At 42.0% G+C, this 22,559-nt stretch overlaps 1 protein-coding gene across 3 annotated transcripts in view; it reads right to left on the bottom strand.

The window, feature by feature from the left end:
- DMGDH (dimethylglycine dehydrogenase) overlaps positions 1 to 22,559 on the bottom strand; it is a 50,062-nt gene that overhangs the window by 12,510 nt on the left and 14,993 nt on the right. For all 3 annotated transcript variants that reach the window (XM_048503144.1, XM_048503143.1, XM_048503142.1), the window contains exons 6-14: positions 22,283 to 22,531; positions 20,415 to 20,613; positions 18,787 to 18,956; positions 18,292 to 18,445; positions 16,223 to 16,388; positions 8,893 to 9,023; positions 7,796 to 8,013; positions 7,136 to 7,293; positions 4,419 to 4,478 (exon numbers count right to left, since the gene is read on the bottom strand). In XM_048503144.1, coding sequence (XP_048359101.1) covers positions 4,419 to 4,478; positions 7,136 to 7,293; positions 7,796 to 8,013; positions 8,893 to 9,023; positions 16,223 to 16,388; positions 18,292 to 18,445; positions 18,787 to 18,956; positions 20,415 to 20,613; positions 22,283 to 22,531 — 1,505 coding nt within the window. The remainder of the gene's footprint in view (positions 1 to 4,418; positions 4,479 to 7,135; positions 7,294 to 7,795; positions 8,014 to 8,892; positions 9,024 to 16,222; positions 16,389 to 18,291; positions 18,446 to 18,786; positions 18,957 to 20,414; positions 20,614 to 22,282; positions 22,532 to 22,559) is intronic.

Below are 22,559 nucleotides of genomic sequence, written 5' to 3'. Positions count from 1 at the left end.
TCCACATTGTTGGTATTCTTTGTTACTTGGTGGTGACTGTGATATAGCCTGGAATTCCAAAGTGCAGTTTGCATTGTTGGGAAAACGGGGAACCATTATCAGTATAACAGCACCCGGGAGTCTCTCTTCTACTACTTTGGCCATGCAGTGTTTGCCTTACAACTGTGTGCTTCGCAGAAGGTTTTTCACAGTTTTCTGTTACAATGGGTTTCTCTGCAGCAAAGTGAACAGCCAACCCAATCCACCCTTTTCCCCGTCCTTCACTTCCTTGTTCTATGCATGCAGGGAGGAACTCCTGTTACATGGGTAGGAAAAGCCAGGAGGAACAAGGAAACCTGAAGAAAACACAATGCATGCTGATTCCCTTTGCTTTCCCTATAAAGATGGGGGGATTCAAGTTTTACCAGATTTCAAAAACCACAAGGCTTCTCTGATCTGTGGCACAGCAAGTTTGGAAAGGGGAAAAACATGTGCACAACCAAGAATCTGACCTGAAGGGAAAGTACATTCACTGCGGGACAGATCACAAAGGTATAAATGGCCTTTGTCTAGACCAGGGGTAGGGAACCTGTGCCTCTCCAGATGTTCAGGAACTACAATTCCCATCAGCCTCTATCAGCATGGCCAATTGGCCATGCTGGTAGGGGCTGATGGGAATTGTAGTTCCTGAACATCTGGAGAGCCGCAGGTTCCCTACCCCTGGTCTAGAAGCATCAAACTAAAAGCTGCTTCTCATATTACAAAATTCTCACACAGGAGACATTTCTAGAATTAAGATGAATGCCATATGCACATCATATGACCATTATACTGGCAGGTTTTTTGCTCCCATATACTCACACTGCGATGACACATACTATGATCCACATTAATAGCTATACAAAAGGCTCTTCTGTGTAGGAATTTTGAAACATGTTTTGTAGCTTGTGATGTTTATTTTCCCTTCCAAATGAAAATATCTCATTACAATAACTTGTGTCCACAAGGTGGCACTGTTCGATATATCAGGAAAATAAGCACAGCTCAATATATTTTGATAAAATGGAGCTTTCTGAACTGTTAAATGGTAACACTGCTATACTGCAGACACAGACGAAAACTAAGAGAACACTTCTAAGCAAAGCAACTCAGAAGTAAGTTCTACTATTTTTTCCAATAAGACTTATACCCAAGGAACATGTTCTTAGCATTGCAGCTTGGCAACACAATCCAGATTTGGGGAAGGGGGAAACGACAACATATACTGCTGGTGAAGGCATCGCCATGCCACCTCCAAAGGGGCTTTGGGTAGTGCAGGGAGGAAGGAAGGAAATCGAAAAAACTCTCCTGCCTCCCAAATTGCTCCACTGGGAAACAGGTTTACACCATACTTTTGTGTGGCATAAATCTGCGGCCATGGAGGACGTCATTCCTGGGCTAGAAAGCTGGTGGAAGCTAACTAAAATTGGTTCCACCCTCACCCCCACAATGCCACTCCCTGCACTGGCATCCACTTGGATGCTGGCGTAGCTCCCCAGAATGCCCACTTCCAGGTTGGGGTTTAGCGGCGCTTGCATGCTGGCATCCTTGCTTCCCTGTTGGCACAGGTGACCCTTTTGTTGGCAGGAGGGGCAAACGCACCGACATAGATCTCTGCCACATCCAGGATGGATTTTATATTGTTGAATTAGTGAAATAAGTTTATAGTTGATAAAAGAGCTGAAACAGTGCAATTGCAACAGAGAACCAGGACAGTGTAATGGTTAGTATATTGGACTAGGGACTGGGAGATGCTGTTTGGTGGGTGACCTTGGGTCACAGCTTCTCGAAGCTCTCTCAGCCCCACCTACCTCACAGGGTGTTTGTTGTGAGGGGGGAAGGGCAAGGAGATTGTCAGCCCCTTTGAGTCTCCTGCAGGAGAGAAAGGGGGAATATGAATCCAGACTCCTCCTCCTCTTCCTCTTCTTCCTCTTCCTCCTCTTCTTCTTCTTCTTCCTCTTCTTCCTCTTCCCCTTCTTCCTCTTCTTCCTCTTCTTCTTCCTCTTCTTCTTCTTCTTCTTCTTCTTCTTCTTCTTCTTCTTCTTCTTCTTCTTCTTCTTCTTCTTCTTCTTCTTCTTCTTCTTCTTCTTCTTCTTCTTCTTCTTCGCCATTTTGGGATCAAAGGTGGGGTGTAAATAATGCAAATAAATAACAGTGGAGCTCTATTCTTTAACTTTTGCTGAAGTGCAAGAAGTTTTATGTCGATGGAGACTTCAGATGTTTTGCCATGTGAATTCTGACTTAAGTAGCTTGCTCTGGCAGTAAAAGGCTGCATGGCACTTCTCTTTTCTTGTACACTGGGAAAATAACAATTTTGCCCTTGATTACTGTATTGATTTCTTTGTTCTATATGCAACCTCAATTATATTTTGAAAACTGCTGGATCAAATTTAAAATTAAAAGAAAAAAAATACAATGAGCAATAAGCAATACTGTCCTTGTGCCAATGTTATCTGCAAACACAGAGCATAATGCATCTGAGATGTAAGCGCAGAGGACACACTGTTAAGGGTTCTATATTGAATTAAGTCATAGCAATGTTGCGGAGATTTTTCCATATTTCCCACAGAGCAGCATAACTGCCCTTCTGGAGTACATCTGCCAGTCCAGCATGTGCTTGACTGTGAACCACAATGCCTAACCTGTGTGATCACTGCACAACAGAGCGGCAAGTTGTGTCAAAATCAATGAAGTCTAAAATGATCACTGAACTGAAGCATCTTTTCTACACTGACAAGTGAAAGCATTTGTGGCATTTTCAGTTGAAGAAGGCAACTATAAAAGAATATGTTCAAACTTTAGAAGATGAGGAGACATGAGGAAGGAGTTGGAAATGAATACATTTTTCCAGCCAGTGTGGTGTAGAGCCACCATAGTGTAGTGGTTAAGAGCGGGTAGACTCTAATCTGGAGAACCAGGTTTGATTCTCCAATCCTCCACATGAGCAGTAGAGTTGTGTCTGCTGAACCAGATTAGCTTCCACACCTATATTACAGCTTGGGCTAGTCACAGTTCATTCAGAACTCCCTCAACCTTACCTACCTCACAAGATGTCCGTTGGGGGGAGAGGACGAGAAAGTGGTTTGTAAGTCTGCATGAGTCTCCTTCTAGGAGAGAAGAAGAGAAAAGTTTGGATTTATACCCCACCTTTCTCTCCTTCAAGGATACTCAAGGTGACTTACGAGCTCCTTTCCCTCCCACTCCCCACAACGGACACCTTGTGAGGTAGGTGGGGCTGAGAGAGTTCCAAAGAACTGTGACTAGCCTAAGGTAACCCAGCATGAATGTAGGAGTGGGGAAACATCTGGTTCACCAGATAAGCCTCTGCCACTCAAAAGGCAGGGTATAAATTCAAACTCTTCTTCTTTCTGTTGCTCATTATACTAGAATGCATGATCAGCCAGTGAAGATGAGAAGTAGTACGTTCAGGAAAGTTCTTCCCACAAAAAGTAAGGTTTTTTCCCTCATTTTAAAAAATACAACCATGAGCAAGTTACTGTAGTCTAGCCTGGAGGTGACTGGCGCATGGATCACGGTAGCTAAATCAGGGTGGGATAAGTAGGTGGCCAGCCCTTGAACTTGTCAAAAATAGCAAAAGGCGATCTTCATCATATTGGCACATTGGTCTCCATGGAAAGGGAAGACTCCAAAGTCATGCCCAGGCTCTTGATGGATGCAGCCAGATGCCACTGGAAGACTCAACAGACAAGGTAGATAATCCATCAGGTGCAAATAGAGAGTCTCAGAATAAAGGCCAAGCCCCAAACCCTCAGGCTCACAGCCAGGGAGCTGAACCGCCAGCCTCCCCCCCCCCCCCCGAGCCCTTGAAAACCAGAGAAGGTGGGCCCTGACTGAGGTGCAGAAACAACACCATAGCCTGCAGTTGGCAGCTCAGAACCAGTCAAACTCTGTCTGTGAGTTTGAGTCATCACAGGATCATGTCTTAAAGCTACATAGGCTGCTCAGCCACTGATTAATTGGTCCTGTCCTTGGGGGACTCAGCTGGCAGAGGAGTTGCACCTTTTCCTGTAAGGGTTTTCCTGATAAAAGCAGCCTGAAAAAGCAACAAAACACAGGGCTGCAGAAAATTCTGGATATCTGAGCTTGTTTTATAAAGATATAAAAATTTAGGGTTACCATCTGAAGGGTCCCAATGCAGGAAACACATTGTGAGCCACAAGAAAATGTGTGTCAGAATAGAAACAACATCTTATTAGAATGTACTATAGTTTTTGAAGTTGTGGGGCATCTGTTTTTTAATTAATATTTTTCCATAAATATTGATAAAAGAGCATTTTATTAAAATGAAGACAGCATGGTGAGCCTATGTACAACATTTATTTGCAACACTTATGGGATTTACCAATAATTATAAAGATCTGAAAATACTGTAGGCCTACCTTGTTCAACTTTATAAAATATTTCAGCCCAGCTTCCAGAGGATTGGTGTCACAATTCATCTGTTCAAGAAATGACAAGCCAATAATTATTCTGGGACAACCACAAGGTGGCAGATTTGAATCACTTCCTTTCAGTTTCTAACACTGTTTTCAACTTATTCCTCCTCTTTTTTTAATATCCAGTAAATAAAATCTGTTTGGTTAAAAGAATTGTAATTCTCAGTGGCATTTATACTGTAGTGCTCCTAATTCGCAAGGTAGGTGTATATATATATTTCAATATTTAAAGTAAAAAATAAGGGGTGAGATCTTGAAAACATAAATAAGCACACTCAACCAAAGAACAGTAACCATGTATCAATAAAAGACATACATTTCCTACCAAGTGCAGTAATAGATTCTTAGATGCATATCTATCTTACTTACTCCTCCTCACAAATAACCATGGTTTCATTAAGCTAACAATGACTGGTTTAATTAATGCAGGGCATTCTACTAACAACAGTTAGTTACAGTCTATCCAGTGAAGATCTGAAGCCAGGATCTGAAGCTGATTAACCACAGTTAGCCTTACAGTGTACTTTTGTGATGTCTGGTTTAATTCTATCTTGTTCTCTTGTGATGAATTCCTAGGCTAGACAGCAGAAAATGAAAGCAGTATTTGTAGAGGCAAACTAGAATTTCAGTGATTGTCTGTGAACTAACCATAGTTAAAATAAACTCTTCTCGCCCTTGCAACGATGCCCATTAGATCTGAACTAAACCAATGAGTGGAATTCTGGGATGAGGTTTTATGTCTGTGGAAACCTCTTGTGCATATGAAGAGAATGCTCTGTGCATTAAAATCTATAACCATTTATAGAGTGCTATTCTTGTATTTGTTTACTTGTTTTTAATTTACTTTATTGATAGGTCCACCTTCCTCACTGAGACTCAAGGCAGAATAAATCAGGATAGAATGGAACATCCAGTAAGCAATCCAAGCATCAGAATTGCAGAAATCAAAAATAAATTTTAAAAGTGGCAGCTGTTATAAGAACTTATTTTTGCAAGCAATATTAGAATAATACATTGCCAGACATTCTTTCTGATTATATGAACTTTTGTTCTGTTGATGTCTATGATTAAATAAATTAGGGCAGACTCAAGGAAGGAAGAGGAAAGAACATCCTCTCAATGTGACCATCATGGAATAAAAGGTTTTCATATTATCCATCAAGTCGGTGCTTTTATCTATACCATTTTTACTCTTTTAATAGTTCTTTTGAATGTTCCTCTGTGCTGTACATCAGTGGTGTAGCGCCCACGGAGCGGGGGGCACGGCGTCCTGGGTGGAGCAGTGGCAGAGGCGTGGCCAGGCCATCAAGGGGGTGCGGCATGGTGTTCCAGGGCAGGGTGACGCCGCAGCAGGGGCGCAGGGCATGCATGTGTGCTGGGCGCGGTTTCCTCTCACTCCACTCCTGCTGTACATATCCACTGGGGAAAACTTCTCATTGATAGTTCTAAAAACAATCCTCTAGCTGTCTGGGCTGTGTGGCCATAGTATTCTCTGGTCACACAGCTCAGAAAACCCATGGCTACACAGCCTGGAAAACACAGAACTGCCAGTTGATTCCAGCTGTGAATGCCTTCGCTAATACCAACAATCTTCTCTCCCTTGTAATGATGTCCATTACAATAATCTTTCATTGACTTTTGGTAGCTACACAGTTTGAGGACACAGAAAATGACAGCTATCTGCTTTGCTGGATGGGATATGGGGTTAATGTTTCTAAGGAAATATGTGTGGACATAACACAAATACATTTAGGATACTTTTTGAACTGCTGATTCCCTTTCTTGGAATAAAATGGCCTGGGGACAAATAAAAAGATTCTTTAAAAGGTCTTGAACAGCACTGTCAGTTTTTTACTCTCAACCAGAAATGAACCAGAGTTATTTCAGATGAAATCCTGAACAAAGCTTTCCATGTTCAGGTCTCATTGATTTCAACTTTACAAGTTGCTTTCTACAAAGATTTTTGGCAGAGGGGGAATCTTCTTCCAGTTGTTTGTTAAAATAGTTGTACAGATTTAGACTGAGCCTCTGGGTACCTTAAGATCTGAAACTGTTTACGTGGAAATAGCACAGAGTTAATTTTCAGAGTTATTCTAACTTAGAAATCATGGTGATTTCACGTCAAACTAGGCAGGAAACTGAGAGATCTCTGAACTGCTGCTTACTCTAAGAACCATAGGAGTACCATTCACAATCCCCTTGAAGCCATGTCTAGTTTTGAGTCTTCCTGACTCTGCAAACGAACTACATTCTTCAACCCATGCAATGGAAAAGTGCTGTCAAGTCACAGCTACTTATGGTGGTCTCAAAAGGTCTGCAGTATCAACATTTTTTGGTTTCTAGATCTCAAAGAGTCTTCAAGACATTAAGAGGTGGCTTATTGCTGGTCTCTGCACAAAGACCCTGGACTTCCTTGGTAGTTTCTCATCCAAGTACTAATCAGAGCCAACCCTGCTTAGCTTCCAAGATCTCACAAGGTTGGGCTTGTCTAGGCCATTCAGATCAGGCCTGTACCACAAATGTAATAGAGACAGTTTTCCCTCTATGTATAAAATAATTATGTTAATCATACTCCTTTATCACTTTGCCATCAGATTTTGAAAGGCTACCAAAACAGTAAATAAACACAGAGAAAGAAAATAACATCGCCATGTTCAAACCTCTGCTCCCCAAGCACGAAAAGCCTTTTCTAGCCTCAATGCATTCAGTGCATACGTCCCAAAGTTGTCAATTCCTTCTTCCCGGCCAGCTTCCATGATAGCACAGTATAAAGCTGCAGAATCTTCTCGCCTGTGGTACAACTCCCAGCCCAGTTCACCTATTGTAAATTGAAGATTAATATTTTCAAATAAATCTACAATTTATGCGTAGCTATCATAATTTACAAGTTTGATGGGAAAATAAGCATTAAATGAAAAGGTTTTTTTCCACAGCTGAATTTGAAGAAGAAGAAGAAGAGTTTGGATTTATATCCCCCCCCCCCGTTTCTCTCCTGCAGGAGACTCAAAGGGGCTTACAATCTCCTTGCTCTTCCCCCCTCACAACAAACACCCTGTGAGGTGGGTGGGGCTGAGAGAGTTCCGAAGAGCTGTGACTAGCCCAAGGTCACCCAGCTGGCGTGTGTGGGAGTGCACAGGCTAACCTGAATTCCCCAGATAAGCCTCCACAGCTCAGGCGGCAGAGCGGGGAATCAAACCCGGTTTCTCCAGATTAGATACATGAGCTCTTAACCTCCTACGCCACTGCTGCCTGAGAACATTACTTTTTAAAAATGATGTTATACTGCTTTTGCGACTGTTGCTGTTTTTCTCACCAGTTACCTGTGTATGAAATTCTAATTGCAGTAACAGGAATATCAGAAATCTTTAAGCGCCTGCATAGCAGAAAAGGAAATGCAGCATCACCAAGGTCCTCTCCTGTTAATTTCTGGAGGACTTTCCGTGCATATGGACCAGCTACACCAAGGACTCCAAGTTCTTCTGTAACGTTTGTTATCTCAGTCTTATATTGTCCTCTCACAGCCTCTTCTTCAATCCATCTTCATAGAGTTTATTAGACCAAAACAAAACAGATTTTTTTTGAAATATCAGCATTTAAGAGCAGTTGTATTTGCAGTGCCTATTACCGACTCAGGAAGAGGAAATCCCCACAAATCGAGACAAATGCTACTTGAGATGCTGGATTAATTAATAAAATGTCATTTGTAAAATTAACCAGTTCACTACTAAATCCAACAAGTGGTATTCCCCTTCTTCAACAAATTTTGGAAGGTACTATAACTTTTTTCAACGATAATTTTTACAATCTACATTTTCACCTCCAAACTTCATTGCCCTACACCAGTGGTGTAGCACCAAGGGGACGTGGTGGTGGTGGGGGGCTGATGCACCATTTGCGTGCTGGTGTGGGGGCGTGACAGGACATTCTGGGGCATGATGGGACACAGGGTGCACACATGACCTGGGCACAGTTCTCCCTTGCTCCGCCCCTGCCCTACACAAGTTGTTCTTTGTGCCCTTTATTTTATTTACCTGAATAATCCTTGTATCTACTATATATCTAAACAAATTGCAATGATTAATGACAGCCAATATTCGCCTGTTAAAAAGTCTAGATTCTCACTAGAGAACAAGACTTATGCCAGGACAAGGCAACTTCTGGGAAATATATTATACAGTTCCAACTGCAGGGTCTGTGAGAAAGGTGAACTTTACATTAAACAAACAAATAAATCAGGAAAGAAAACAAACACTCACAATATATCTGATGGTATATAGTCTCAGCCCTGACTGAGAAAGCTTCAACATGCTTGTGGCACAGCGGGGCTCTGTTTTGACTCTCCTGAATGGGCAGCTCTACCTCACACCAAGAACTACAAAAGAAGTTTAAAATTTAAGTGGACAAAATTTATACTTACCTCAAATCATGCAGCTCTGATCCAGAACCAGTAACTAACAAAAATTCCTCTTCTTTCACATGAGAGACTGTAAGCTCCGCATAAACTCTACCTCTTGGAGTCAACATATGACTTATATTTGTGAAACCCATCTGTATTAAATTAAAAAATATTAAAGCATTGTACAGTAGATATGGTTTGTAAATCTTTGATACAAATTCCTGGGGGCATTCCTGGGGGTGGACCCGACTTCCACTGGGCTTTCAGCCCAGGAATATCCCCTCCAAAGCTGCAACTTCACCATACAAAGGTGTGGCATAAGCCTGTTTCTATGTGGCTATTCAGGAGGCAGGAGGGCTTTTTGATTTCCCTCCTCCCTGCACTGCCTGAAGTCCCTTTGGAGGAGGCGCAGTGACACCTTTACTGTGCCATACCCAGTGACGACCCTCCCCCCGCATTTGGACTGTGCTGCCCACCTCTTAAATCAGTGTTGAATTCATACAAGCTTTATTCCCTAGTACTACTTCCAGTACTGAGATGTATTCCCTAGTACTATCTCCAATACTGAAGATTTATGACATCCTTATTTAAGGAACCAACTTTAACAAAAAGTTTCCAAGTGGTCTCCAGAATAGCTTCTAGTAGATCTTTTGCAAGTTGCAACAATTAAAGAGTTAATTCCCAAAGAAAAGAAAACAATGATTAGAACTAATATGGAATCAACCTGCACTAGCATTGCATAATTTTTTAAATCAGTTTTGGCTATATTGGACCTGAAAATGTTCAAGATTCCCAAATTTTTCTGAATATCAATATCAGTATGGATTTTTTCCTGGAATCCCAAAACAATTTAACTCCATTACAATCTCTGGGGAAATGTTCCAGGGCTCTGGGGAGGGGCTGATTTTCCAAGTAGAGGCACCAAATTTGCAGAATAGTTGCAAGTGACTCTCCTTACATAAATCACCAAATTTGGTAAAGATTGGGTTAGGGGGTCCAAGTTTATGGGATCCCCATTTTGTCTTTTAAAAAACTCAGCATGAACTTGCCAAATCAATTTTTCCTCCTTTAAAAAGGGGCTGTAGCTGGTGATTCTGAAAACACACCAAAAAAGCTGGGGTTTTTTGTTGGGGGGGGCGGGACTGGGATTTTCCAGGTACTGTTAAAAAGAGTCATTTTTCCAGCCCCCCCCCTCCCAAACCTGAAAAATACAGATAAGGTATTTTTCAGCTGTTGGGTGTGGGGTGGGGGAGGGGAGGGAGGGAGGGTTCGACTCTACTGAATGCACATCCCTAACTGAGATATGCAACAGCACCACTCACTGGTAGAGATGTTTAAACAACCATTAGACATTCTACACTCAACACGAAATGCGAAGACCACATCCCAACTTTATACCCACAGTATGGGCACAAGGAGTGCCCTGGAAAGGGACAGGTGCATCAGGAAGGAGGTATAAGAGAATGAAATCTCACATCTTCACCTGGATGAGGTTCTGTACACTTTGTAGTTGGGATGTGCATTTAGATTCATGTGAGGAGTAGCAGCAGTGGAGAAGACTTGGCCAGGAAGAGCAGAGTGACCTGCTGGTGTTCATTTTGGAGGGCTTTTCTCAAAGCCACAGCTTTTAAAACAGTGTATTTTAACAGGGGTTATCTCTTTTTCTCCTTGTAAGGCTCCTGTGAGCTAAGGCTGCTGAATCTGGAAGGTGGGGCTTAACAGGGGTTAACAGAGTTCACCTCTTGTTCCTCTTTGTCCTGAGAGGTGGGGCTTTTGTCCTGAGAGATGGGGCTTTAGTTCAGTCTCTGGAACCAGCAGAGAGGAGTAGCAGCAGTGGAGAAGACTTGGCCAGGAAGAGCCAATTTTAATTTAATTTTAATTTTTTTTGTTTTTTAAATTAATAAGGACATATTTGACAGATAGTACGTGCAGATAGCTCCAGGGGGGCAGTGACTAAAAGCTTAATATTTAAATATCTAAACAAATCAGATATGAAGGCAGAAAGCCAGCAGGGGGATGGGGGCTTTCCAGTGTTTTGCACTGAGTGTCACATGTATGACTATCTGCCACTGGGACAGAAGTAAGTCAGTGGTGTGCTCCTCGCTGTAATGAAATGAGCTCTTGGCACTCAAGGAACGTGTGCGTTCTCTTGAAGCCAAGGTGGCAGACCTGGAGAAGCTGAAAGAGGCAGAGAGGGTGACAGACAAGGCTTTCAGGGACCTAACAGCCGGGTCCCACTCCCAAGGTGACATCTCTTCAGATGTCATGCATTTTATAGGCCTTGGGCACGGAGGGTGCTAGTCTGAGGTGCGGAGAGATGCTCCTTTAGATGGGATCCCTTCTTTAACTGGTGATCAGCTATCCCTCTCTCAAGACTGAGGATACCCGTCGGGGAGGTGGGGGGCTCCTTGTAGTGGGTGATTCGATCATTAGAAATGTAGAGAGTTGGGTTGAGAGGCGTGATGACCGTGATGGTGACTTGCCTGCCTGGTGCTAAGGTTGCGGATGTCACGCTTTGTCTAGATAGGCTTTTAGACAGTGCTGGGGTGGAGTCAGCAGTTGTGGTCTACATTGGCACCAACAACATTGGGAAATGTAGTCGGGAGGTTCTGGAAGCTAAATTTAGGCTGCTAGGAAACAGGTTGAAGTCCAGGACCCCCAAGGTGGCACTTTGCAAATGCTACCTGCTCCACGCGCAAGAGGGCGAAAGGCAAGTGCTGAGATATATGGGTCTCAATGCGTGGATGAGAAGGTGGTGTAAGGCAGAGGGTTTCAGATTTGTCAGGAACTGGGGAACCTTTTGGGACAAGGCAGGCCTGTACAAAACGTGGACGGGCTTCATCTTAACCAAGCAAAGAGGGAACCAGGTTGCTGAAGCTCAACATTAAAAAAGGTGTAGAACAGCTTTTTAAACTGATCCCTGGGGGAAAGCTTCTACAGGAGCTGGAGGTGACTTCTCGGGTTCGGAATACAGTATCTATGGGGATGCAGACAGAGAGGGAGTAAGGTTTTTTCTAAATCAACCACATACAAGCTGTAGGGAACATAGCAATGTGCATGTGACAAGGGATAGTGTCTACAAAAAAGATCCTTGAGGGTAAAGCACATAAATCCCAGGTTACACAGAGGTGGTATATACAGGTGTCTCTATGCTAATAGTAGAAGCATTCGACCTAAAATGGGGGAGCTAGAGTACAGAGTTTTGAAGGAGGACATTGATATAGTGGGCATCACAGAGACATGGTGGAATGAGGAGAACCAGTGGGCCGCTGTTATACCAGGCTACAAGCTCTTATAGGAAGGATAGGATAGGGCGCATTGGGGGTGGAGCTGCTCCTTACATCAAAGAGAGCATAGTATCACATAAAATAGACAATGCAAGGGGAGCTGGTTCCCCTACAGAATCACTACTAAAGGGATATCAATACCAGGTGTGAAGGACAGTTTAATATTAGGAATATATTATCGTCCCCCTGACCAAAGTGCACAAGAGGATTCTGAGATGGAAAAAGAAATTAGAGAGGCCAACTAAAAACAAAAAAAATGTGAGTGGTAATGGGTGATTTTAACTTTATCCACATATAAACTGGGAAAAAATGCATGTTCAGGTCATAGTAAGGAGAGAGCATTCCTGGATATGCTAAATGACTGTGGCTTAGAGCAGATGAGTTTGTGGAACCAACCAGGGGAGAGGTGATCCTAGATCCTTCTACCAATTCTATGTGGGACCCAGGACCTGGTGCAGGAAGAATCCCAGTGTTGTTGAGCCGATAGGGAACAGCGACCACAATGCTGTCAGATTCAGTATCTCAGCATGCTTAACAAGGTGGCAACTACTAATGTAGTTACATTCGGCTTCAGAAAGGGAAATTTCTCAAAGATGAGAGGGGATAGTGTGTGCAGGAAAGTTGAAAGGGAAAATCAAGAGAGTTCAAAACTGTCCAGGATGCTTGGAGGGTTTATTATTTAAAATTACAGTAATAAAAGCTCAGCTGGAATGTGTTCCACAGGTTAGAAAAGGCAGCACCCAGTCCAAAAGAAAGCCACCATGGTTAACAAGAGAGTGTGAGTAAAATAACAGAAAAAAAAGAAAAATGTCTTTTAGAAAATGGAAGTCCAGTTTGGCTGATTTGAAGGAATATGAGTAAGGGAACACAAATGAGTGGCAAAAAGAGAAGCAAGAAGTTAAGCTGTATGGGAGGCTAAAAAAAGGAGCTTATGAGGAAATCCATGGCCATCTGAACATCAAGACCAGCAACAAACAGTTCTTCAAGTACATCAAAAGCAGGGAAGCCAGCAAGAGAAGCGGTAGGCCCGTTAGATGACAAAAGGAACAAAGGGTATGCTAAAAGATGGCTTGGGGAGATTGCAGAGAAGCTGAATGAATTCTTTTGCATCTGTCTTCACCCAAGAGGAGGTGAGGAACATTCCTGCACACCTGGAAACCAAGCTTCTTAGGAGGCGAATCCGGAGGAACTAGTGAAGATAGTGGTAGACAAGGAAGAAGTTCTGGCAGCCATTGATAAACTAAATGTTACCAAATCCCTGGCCCAGATTGCATTCACCCAAGAGTTCTTAAAGAGCTCAAGCATGAAATTGCTGATCTTCTCACTTTTAATAATATATACAGCTTATCCCTGGAAATCAGGCTCCATCCCTGTAAGACTGGAGAGATGGCCAATGTCACACCAATCTTTAAGAAAGGATCTAGGGGGGACCCGGGAAATTACAGGCCAGTCAGTTTGACATCTGTTCCTGGTAAATTAGTAGAATCTATCATTAAAGATAAGATTATTAAACATGTAGAAAAGCAAGACTCTGCTGGAGAAAAGAGTCAGCATGGCTTTGCAGAGGCAAATCCTGTCTTACAAACTTACTAGGAGTTCTTTGAGGGTGTAAACAGACATGTGGATAAGGGAGAACCAGTGGAACATTGTCTACTTGGATTTCCCAAAAGGCTTTTGACAAAGTTCCTCACCAGAGACTGTTGAGAAAAACTCAGCAAGCGAAGGAATAAGAGGGGAAGTCCTCCTATGGATTAAAAACTGGTTGAGAAACAGGAAACAAAAAAGAGTGGGTGTAAAATGGGAAGTTCTCACAATGGAGAGATGTCGGGGATTGGTGTCCCCAAGAAGGATCCGTTTTGGGACCAGTGCTCTTTAACTATTCATAAAATGACCTGGAAGTAGGGGTGGTAAGCGTGGTGGCCAAGTTTGCACAGATGATACCAAATTATGGCAGGGTTGAGGTGAGAACCACAAAGGAGTTCTTGCGAAGAGCTCCAAAGCGGACCTTGATAAATTAGGTGAGTGGGCCCAGAAATGGCAAATGCAGTTCAATGTAGCAAAATGTAAGAAGTGATGCACATAGGGGCAAAAATCCAAACTTCACATACACGCTACAGGGGTCAGTGCTATCAGTCACAGACCAGGAAAGGGATTTAGGCGTCTTAGTTGATAGTTCCATGGGAATGTCCAACTCAATGCATGGCAGCTGTAAAAAAGGCAAACTCTATGCTGGGGATCATTAGAAAAGGAATTGATAATAAAACTGCAAAAGATTGTCATGCCCTTATATATAAAGCAGTGGTGCTACCAAGCATTCTGGAGTACTGTGTCCAGTTCTGAAGGTCGCCACATCTCAAAAAGGATATTGAGGAGATAGAAAAAAAGTGGTAAGAGAAGGGCAACAAAAGGATGATTGAGGGACTGGAGCACCTTCCCTATGAGGAGAGGCTGCAGCATTTGGGACTCTTTAGTTTGGAGAGGAGGCGGCTGAGGGGGGATATGATTGAAGTCTATAAAATTATGCATGGGGTAGAAAATGTTGACAGAGAGAAATTTTTCTCTCTTTCTCACAATACTAGAACCAGGGGGCATTCATTGAAAATGCTGGGGGGAAGAATGAGGACTAATAAAAGGAAACACTTCTTCACGCAACGTGTGATTGGTGTTTGGAATATGCTGCCACAGGAGGTGGTGATGGCCACTAACCTGGATAGCTTTAAAAGGGGCTTGGACAGATTTATGGAGGAGAAGTCGATTTATGGCTACCAATCTTGATCCTCCTTGATCTGAGATTGCAAATGCCTTAACAGACCAGGTGATCGGGAGCCGCAGAAGGCCATTGTGTTCACATCCTACATGTGAGCTCCCAAAGGCACCTGGTGGGCCACTGCGAGTAGCAAAGAGCTGGACTAGATGGACTTTGGTCTGATCCAGCTGGCTTGTTCTTATGTTCTTATGTTCTTAGATATAGCCAAGCCAAATATGTATTTTAAAAATACCTCAGTTTTATTTTCTATACACTTGGGTCTCTGGATGGTATCTGAGATTTTCTGGACCAGTAAATGGGTCCCAAATGGGTCCCAAAACCCTCCCAAAATATTCAGGGTGAGCTGGGAGTAGCGAGGCCAGTGTTTGAAGGCTGCAGGATTTTTTTCTTCCTTTCTTTTTTGAAGTATCCATGTCTCAACATACTTGGTATCAGCTTGCCAAGTTGATTTCTTAGATTATCCCCTTTAACATTTGCAAAGTTGCATTCTTTGGTTGAGTTGCTTTGTGTCAGGTTTGCTTTGTGTTAGCTTTGACATTGCTATAGATGTGTAAGTTATACATTGGCTTAATTCTCTGAGTTGACGTTTGCTAGACTTGCAGTAAAGTCCCTATTTGGCTCAGCTCGGATGATCCTTGGGTTGTACATTGGCACATATTTTTGCTTTTGACATTGCTGTAACGTCCTGGATTGTACATTACCTCAATTCTCTGATTTTACATTTACTAAGCTTCCCATAGGGTCCATAATGGATTCCACTTGGGTGATTCTTGGGTTGTTCATTGGCACATATTCTTGGGTTTGTCAGTGCTGTAAATTCTTGTGTTGTACATTGACTGAATTCTCAGGTTTCACTTTTTAAACCTTTCTTTTTCAACGGAGGATGGCTGGGGGAACCATGTTCAGGACCCTCCAAGAGGTAAAATGCACTTGACATTTGGCAATTACTTAAAGTATAAGCACCGGCACCTCCACTGAAGTTCTAGTGCCATTAGTTTTTAAAACAGCCCCTCTAGCCTACCAGAAAGATTCCCAGTACTGAATGATAGAGTCAAAAGATAGCTGGAGTTAAAAAAAAAACCCTCCCAGACTGGTATTTGGAAACCAAACTGGTATTTGGAAACCAGGAAACTGGGAATACCAGTAATTTTCTGCTACTTGATATCTGGATCTGATTTTTGTTTTAGCAGCATATCCTTACTTTGTAAGTTTATGTGAATGAGGCTTTGGTTGTGTAACTTTTTCACCTTACTTGGGACCTGATCCCAGATTGATATAATTACCATGTTTCATTTACCTTTGGAATCACATTTGCAAACAGATGGTCCAAAAGTCTAACAGAATCACGACCTTTGATGCTGAATTTGCCAAATGGAGTAAGGTCAATCACACCCACTTGTTCCATCACTAGCTTATATTCATGACCCACAGGTTCAAACCAGTTTGTGCGTTGAAAACTAGGCCTAGAAAAAAGAATGTCTCAGTGTGTTAAAAAAACAGCTGGGACATAGCTGAAAATAGCTGTAATATTATGCAATACTAGAATCCTTCCCCCAGCCCCCAGCCCCCAGCCCCCAGCCCCCGTCATCTTCCTTGTTAGAAATATTTGGAAAGTTGTAGATCAGCAGTATGTTAAAGTTTATCAACTACTCTCACCAGAAATAGGTTTAGTAATAGTTCAATTTCAAATGCTATCAGTCACAGAAATTTAGTTTGTTTCACACAGATAGCAAATTTCTTAGGGTTGGAGCCTATATAGCAGATTGGCAGAATTATAGCTAAGAACAATTCCTGCCTTCTGAATTCAACCTGTAAGCTGTGAAAAAGTGATGCCAGGAACTGTGGACATGCATGAATTAAAAACCACATAAATTGGGGAGCTGCTATTAGAAGTTAGAAGCCGTCAAAACAACCTGTTTAAACTTAGATTTATTTACTTTAGAAAATTGTATACCACTGTCCCATTCTCTCTTTGAAGTCCAGTGAAGCCTCTGCCCTCTCCCCATGTGGAGATCAAACCAGGAGTCTTGTGTGGACTATCCCTGTGCCTTTCTACTAAGCCATGCTCTTCTTTGCAATAGGGTGATGTGGTCCCCTATGGCTTGTGGAGGCATGAAAGATGCAGTGGGCTTCCTAATGCCTGATGGCATGCCTTTTTTTGCATGCCTTTTTTGACCAGGGATCAGGACTCTAGTCAAGTGAGGGAGGTGTGGATTCAAGTGTGAATTCTGTCTTTTTTCATTTTCAAGGGAAAGATGGCTGTGGATTGGAACACCAATGGGTGTGTGAGGGCAGCATGTTTACTGCCACTAAGGCTCTTGCCAGGGGGTTGGAAGAACACTCTGACCAGGTTCCTGGGTTGAGGCTGCAGTGTTGCTAGGTCTTCCCCCTCTACCTTCTGATGCTCTGTGGGGGCTAGAGTGTATGGTGGTGGTGGCTGCATCTGGAAGGACATCATTGAATAGCTCTGCACTATGCACCTTGCATAGTATTGGTGGTTCTTCCTATATAATGACCATAGGGATCAAACCTGGACTGCTGCTATTACATTGGCAGCTGGTCACTACCACCATAGCAACCCTCAAGATTGGGCTGCCCAATCTGTATTGGTTTAAAAGAAGGGTGATTCCTATGGTAATAGAGTAGAAATCCTTCATGGAACTTAACAGTATTTCTAACTATTGACTTGTTAATATGCTGTTCTAGCCAAATGCCTTATCAGTTGGTGGCAATTCATCCCCAACTTTCCTTGATGATGTGAGTTATTTAGACCATGGTGCTGACCTTTAAGGCTCTAAATGGTCTGGAAGCAGTGTATCTGAAAGAGTGCCTTCCTTTGTATTAACCTGTCAATTGAGAACATTATCAAAGATCCACTCCGGATGCTTATGCTTTTGAAAGACAGGCAGCTATCTACGGAAAAGAAGGCCTTTTGTGGTTGAACACTGGTTACAGAACTCCATATTTAAGGGATGTTCATCTAGCACCATCTCTGTCTCAGCTTAGGCACCAGGCCAAATCGACCATATTTGTACCTTTCATGATGGGTCCCCCATCTCAGTGCCTAGTTCTTTGCTTTTCTCATTTTTAGCAAACTTCATTTCAAATTGAAATGTTTTTAATGCAGCTGCTACTATCAGTGAATACTGCTTTTGATTTTGTCGTCGTTATTGTGAGCCTGGAATACCCATTGGTGTAAAAGGTGGCATACTGAATAAAGTACATTACTTTCCAAACAGTTTAACATATACAAACTGAAAGCTGCACAACTGAAGTAGAAGACAGTGCCTATTTCAACTAAACTGCAATGTTTAATTTGTATCCAGCAAAGCACAGAAACAAAAAAAACCCCTTTATTGCATTTACTTGTATCCAATGTCATCTCCAGATCTGTAGAACCAATGAGGTTGCTCCCATCCTGCATGGAATCCCATGGAACATTTAGACTTAAGGTCCTCATAGAGTCCACTGACTCTTTCTGTAGGTCTCCCTGCAAACCTTTCTTCTTTAGGATACCCAACTGCAATGGCAAAGGGGAAAGAGTTGTACTGGCAGATATATATATCAGTCTGCTAAAACATGAGAAATGAAATAACCTTTTGCACCTAGTTTGTATACAGTACTTCTCTGTGGGCTGTAAAAAACCACAGCAGTGGCCGGGGGGTGGGGTGGGGGCACACAAATAGAACTTTATATACGCTATGCCTGTTGTACACTGACTCTACAAACTATGTGGCAATATAGAACCAGGCCCTGTTCTCTGTTGGTTCAGAAAGCATAGATTACAAAAAATCAGAGCATCTTTTACTCAAGTGCCAAAAATATTTTTAAGATTGGGAAATCGATGAATTATCATCTTACCAATATTGTTAAATCCGTAAGACTCTCTTGCTTTTGCGGCTGTAAATTGTGTGGTTGTCCATTTTCCGTATCTATTTGGATCTACCTCTATGAGATCAAAAGGCGGCTCCCCATTGAGCATCCAGTTGCTGAGATACATTCCTATGCCACCAGCATGAATTATGCCATATCTGGGAGGGAAAAAACATGTATATTCTACATTCGCTAACTTATTTCAGATAACATTTCAGCATAGGGTTTGAAGATTATGATCTCCCCATGTTTGCAGTTTTTTTACTAGAAATTATTTTTAAGCTTTGCTAATGACCAGAAAGTTTAACTAGTAAAATATAAAACATTTGTATTTTTTTCCTCAGTTACATCAGGTTAAAATCATATTCAGGGTCCTATTTACACAATAACAAAAGCAGTATAAGTTGATGTAGACTTTAATGATATTCACAGCCTGGAACTCCTGTACCAGAAGGAACTCCTCAGGACGAACCTGAGTGCTAGTTCTGTTCATAGCTCCAATCTTTCCTCACTCCCACATATTTTGTTTATTCAGACCCACTGACAATGTGTACTATCTAGTACAGCCAAATCTTTAAATACAGTACAATGGATACGCACAACAATTTTCCTGTCATCCTTTGACACTTTCAAGATACTTGCCATCTTTGCCAGGCATTTTTGGGATCTTCACTCTAGGTTGAGAACAAGATTTTAACCACTGGACCACGCTAACTAGGAAGTTCCCATACTATCAGAGGGGGCCCACACACTAAACCCTGGACTGGGCACCACAGCTGTGGGCACTTGTCAGCCACCTGCTCAGCTGCCTGAGTGGCTGGTGGGGCAGGTGTAATCAGGCTGGCTGGCAGGGGCACATCTGAGCCAGCTGGCCTAAGGCATGAAAAGCCCTTGGCCCAAAATTTTGGCTTTCTAAATGCTACATACCACTCAATTTTCCATATGGGTACCATATTGACTGATTCCTTTGGAAAGGAAACTATTGTTTATTTATTCCAAATTTGTGGCTATGCAAAGTACTTTTTTCAATGTACGAACACCTGAAAAAAGTCATGCATGAAGTAGCCTCTATAAAATATAAGGATGCATTTTGTTTCAGGTACATGGTTCAAAGAACTCAAAATAAAACGAACAATTAACTGCACTTCATAGGTGACAATGTACAACCTCTCGCCTTTACAGAGATCATCTTAATGTAAGAAAAATATTATGTATAAATGTCTGATATTTATATGCCCTCTGTCTTCTCAGGAGGATAATGAATGAGATGGCCCTTTTATGCTTGCACATTACTTCTAAGTAACTTAACAATGTTGCTTATAAGTTACTAGATGCTATATGTTAACTAATAGGTAGTTAGTCTCTACCAAGAAGCACAATGCTGATTTTACAGATGCGAGGTCCCAGAACCAAGTAAAAAGCAGAGAAATTGGGGTCAGCTTGGAAAAGGAAAACACAAAGCCAACCACAAGGAAACATGTAAAATGTAGGTAGACAAGGAAGAGGCCACTGACATTCCCAGAAAAGGGAATATGAACATTTCTGTATCTACTTTTAACAAGTTTTCATGTAAAAAGAGAGAAGCAAAGTCTTACTGAAGAGACTTATTTACTCACCCAAAACCAACTGCCACCCAGTAATTTCGAACACTCTGATGTGGTCCCACCATAGGCAGAATGTCTGGAGAATATGTTATGGGGCCTGCAACTACGTTAATAATGTCTGCTTTTTTCAGGACTGGGACCATTTCCATGGCAGCCTCAATATGATCCATTATTCGGTCCAAATCAGACTCAAAAAGCTCCTTTCCAAAACCTAAAAAATAGTCCACTTTATCATGCATTTGTTAGCTCTGAAAGCAGTTGTGATATAGAGATATGCAAAACAAAGCAACTCCTTTCTGATGTACCCAAATATTACCAGATAGTAGTTATGCACACCTTTTGCCCTCTGGAACTACAGTAAACTCTAAATACAGCTTAGCACAGAACCAAATATTCTTCAAAAAAGAAAACGAAACTTTTATGGCATATTGGAGATGTGGGTGGGATGACTGACTAACCATGTGTGAAAGGAATTATAGGAAAAGGTAAACACTAAAGGGTTTCTTAGAGATACTTTACAGAAAGGAAAATGATAGATGTGAACATTTTCTAATAATCCAAGAGTGAACCTGATACATATTTATGCCACAGCTCTAAAACAAGGTTCTCTTGTGCCAATTGTGAGACTCTGTGTGTGCAACTCCCTAATAAAGGACTTACAACAACCAGTGTTTGGATTGAATAAATATTATGGATTATAAAGAAGGATGTAAATTATCAATAGTGTTAAACTGCATATTCTCAGTTACAGAAACAAAATTTTGTACTGTCTCTCGGTTGCTCTTATGCTCTGAATTTTGATGCAGTTTGTCTCTAATTATAAAAAGCTCCTTTGCTCAGGAAGACTCTGCAAACGGAGAGAAATGGGATTATTCAAGAAATCTGTGAAGCAAGACGCTGATTGTTTCAAAATGCTCTTTGTCTTCTTAGAGGCCTGTGTGTATAATGTGCTCACTGATTCCAGTCACTAAAGAGCTCTGCCAAAATAGGAATGTTAATGAAGGTCAGACAATTCACTTTTCTGCTATTTGGAAACTTTTTCTTACTATTTTAAAAAGAAGACAACTAGCAATTTAAGTGCAAGAACAGATGCTGTCACTTCTACTTCCCTTCACATGAAGCAATCTGTCAAAAGTTGAAGTGCCACCCAAGAGTTAATCTTTAGAGCTCTGGCACATAATTACACCACTACCCGCAATAGCTGGTTTGGGTCATAGCCATAAGGACAAAAACCAGGCCCCCCTAATCTTTTTCAGCCTGTGGGCATATTTGAAATTCTGACACAGGGGGGTTGGCACAACCCCAAAATGGCTGCCGCAGGAGGTGGAGCCATACACACAGAGTAAACCCACATGCAACAGAAAGAAGGGATAATTCTAAAAATACACTGGAAAAGAGAAATGAAAGAGAATAAAATGAACACTATGATGGCAACTGCTAAAACAATGTCCTTTTAGTCTGTCCAGCCTATCAGATTCCCAGTGGCCAAACAGACATAAGAACATAAGAACATAAGAACAAGCCAGCTGGATCAGATCAGAGTCCATCTAGTCCAGCTCTCTGCTACTCCAGGTGCCTTTGGGAGTTCACATGAAGGATGAGAAAACTATGGCCTTCTGCGGACTAGATGGCCTTCTGAGGACAACTCACATGGCCCGCCAACTTTCTAAAAACACTTGGTGTGTTTCAGGGAAGGTGTGCTGGGCACTATACTGGGGACCCTGACATAAACTATGCTAGTGTAAAAGATAGTTTTATGATCACTAATTAGTAGGATTGGCTATACTGGACATAATCAGAGTTGTGCTACTCCTGCTCTAGGTGTTCATAAAAGAAAGTATAGATTCTAACCCAAAGAGATCTTCATCAAGAAAATTTACCTGGTGGGACTCCATGTTCTACCCAAGATTCCTGTAATTTCATTTTTTCTTGGTTTTCATATGGGCCAAATAAAAGCCCATCTCTCTCTTGCCTTAGATAATAGGAACCTTCTAAATCACGTAGCACGGGCATTTCCCTCTTCAGGGCTTTCACTTCAGGGATACTTGCAGTTACAACATATTGATGGTGTACTGGTATGAGCGGGTGGTGTAGTCCAATCATTTTGCCTATTTCACGAGCCCAGAAACCTAAGAAACACAATGGATGAAGTAAAAA

The sequence above is a fragment of the Sphaerodactylus townsendi genome, linkage group LG07 (genome assembly GCF_021028975.2).
Source record: "Sphaerodactylus townsendi isolate TG3544 linkage group LG07, MPM_Stown_v2.3, whole genome shotgun sequence".
In the NCBI taxonomy this organism is placed as follows: Eukaryota; Metazoa; Chordata; class Lepidosauria; order Squamata; family Sphaerodactylidae; genus Sphaerodactylus; species Sphaerodactylus townsendi.
This window is presented reverse-complemented; position numbering and strand designations above follow the sequence as displayed.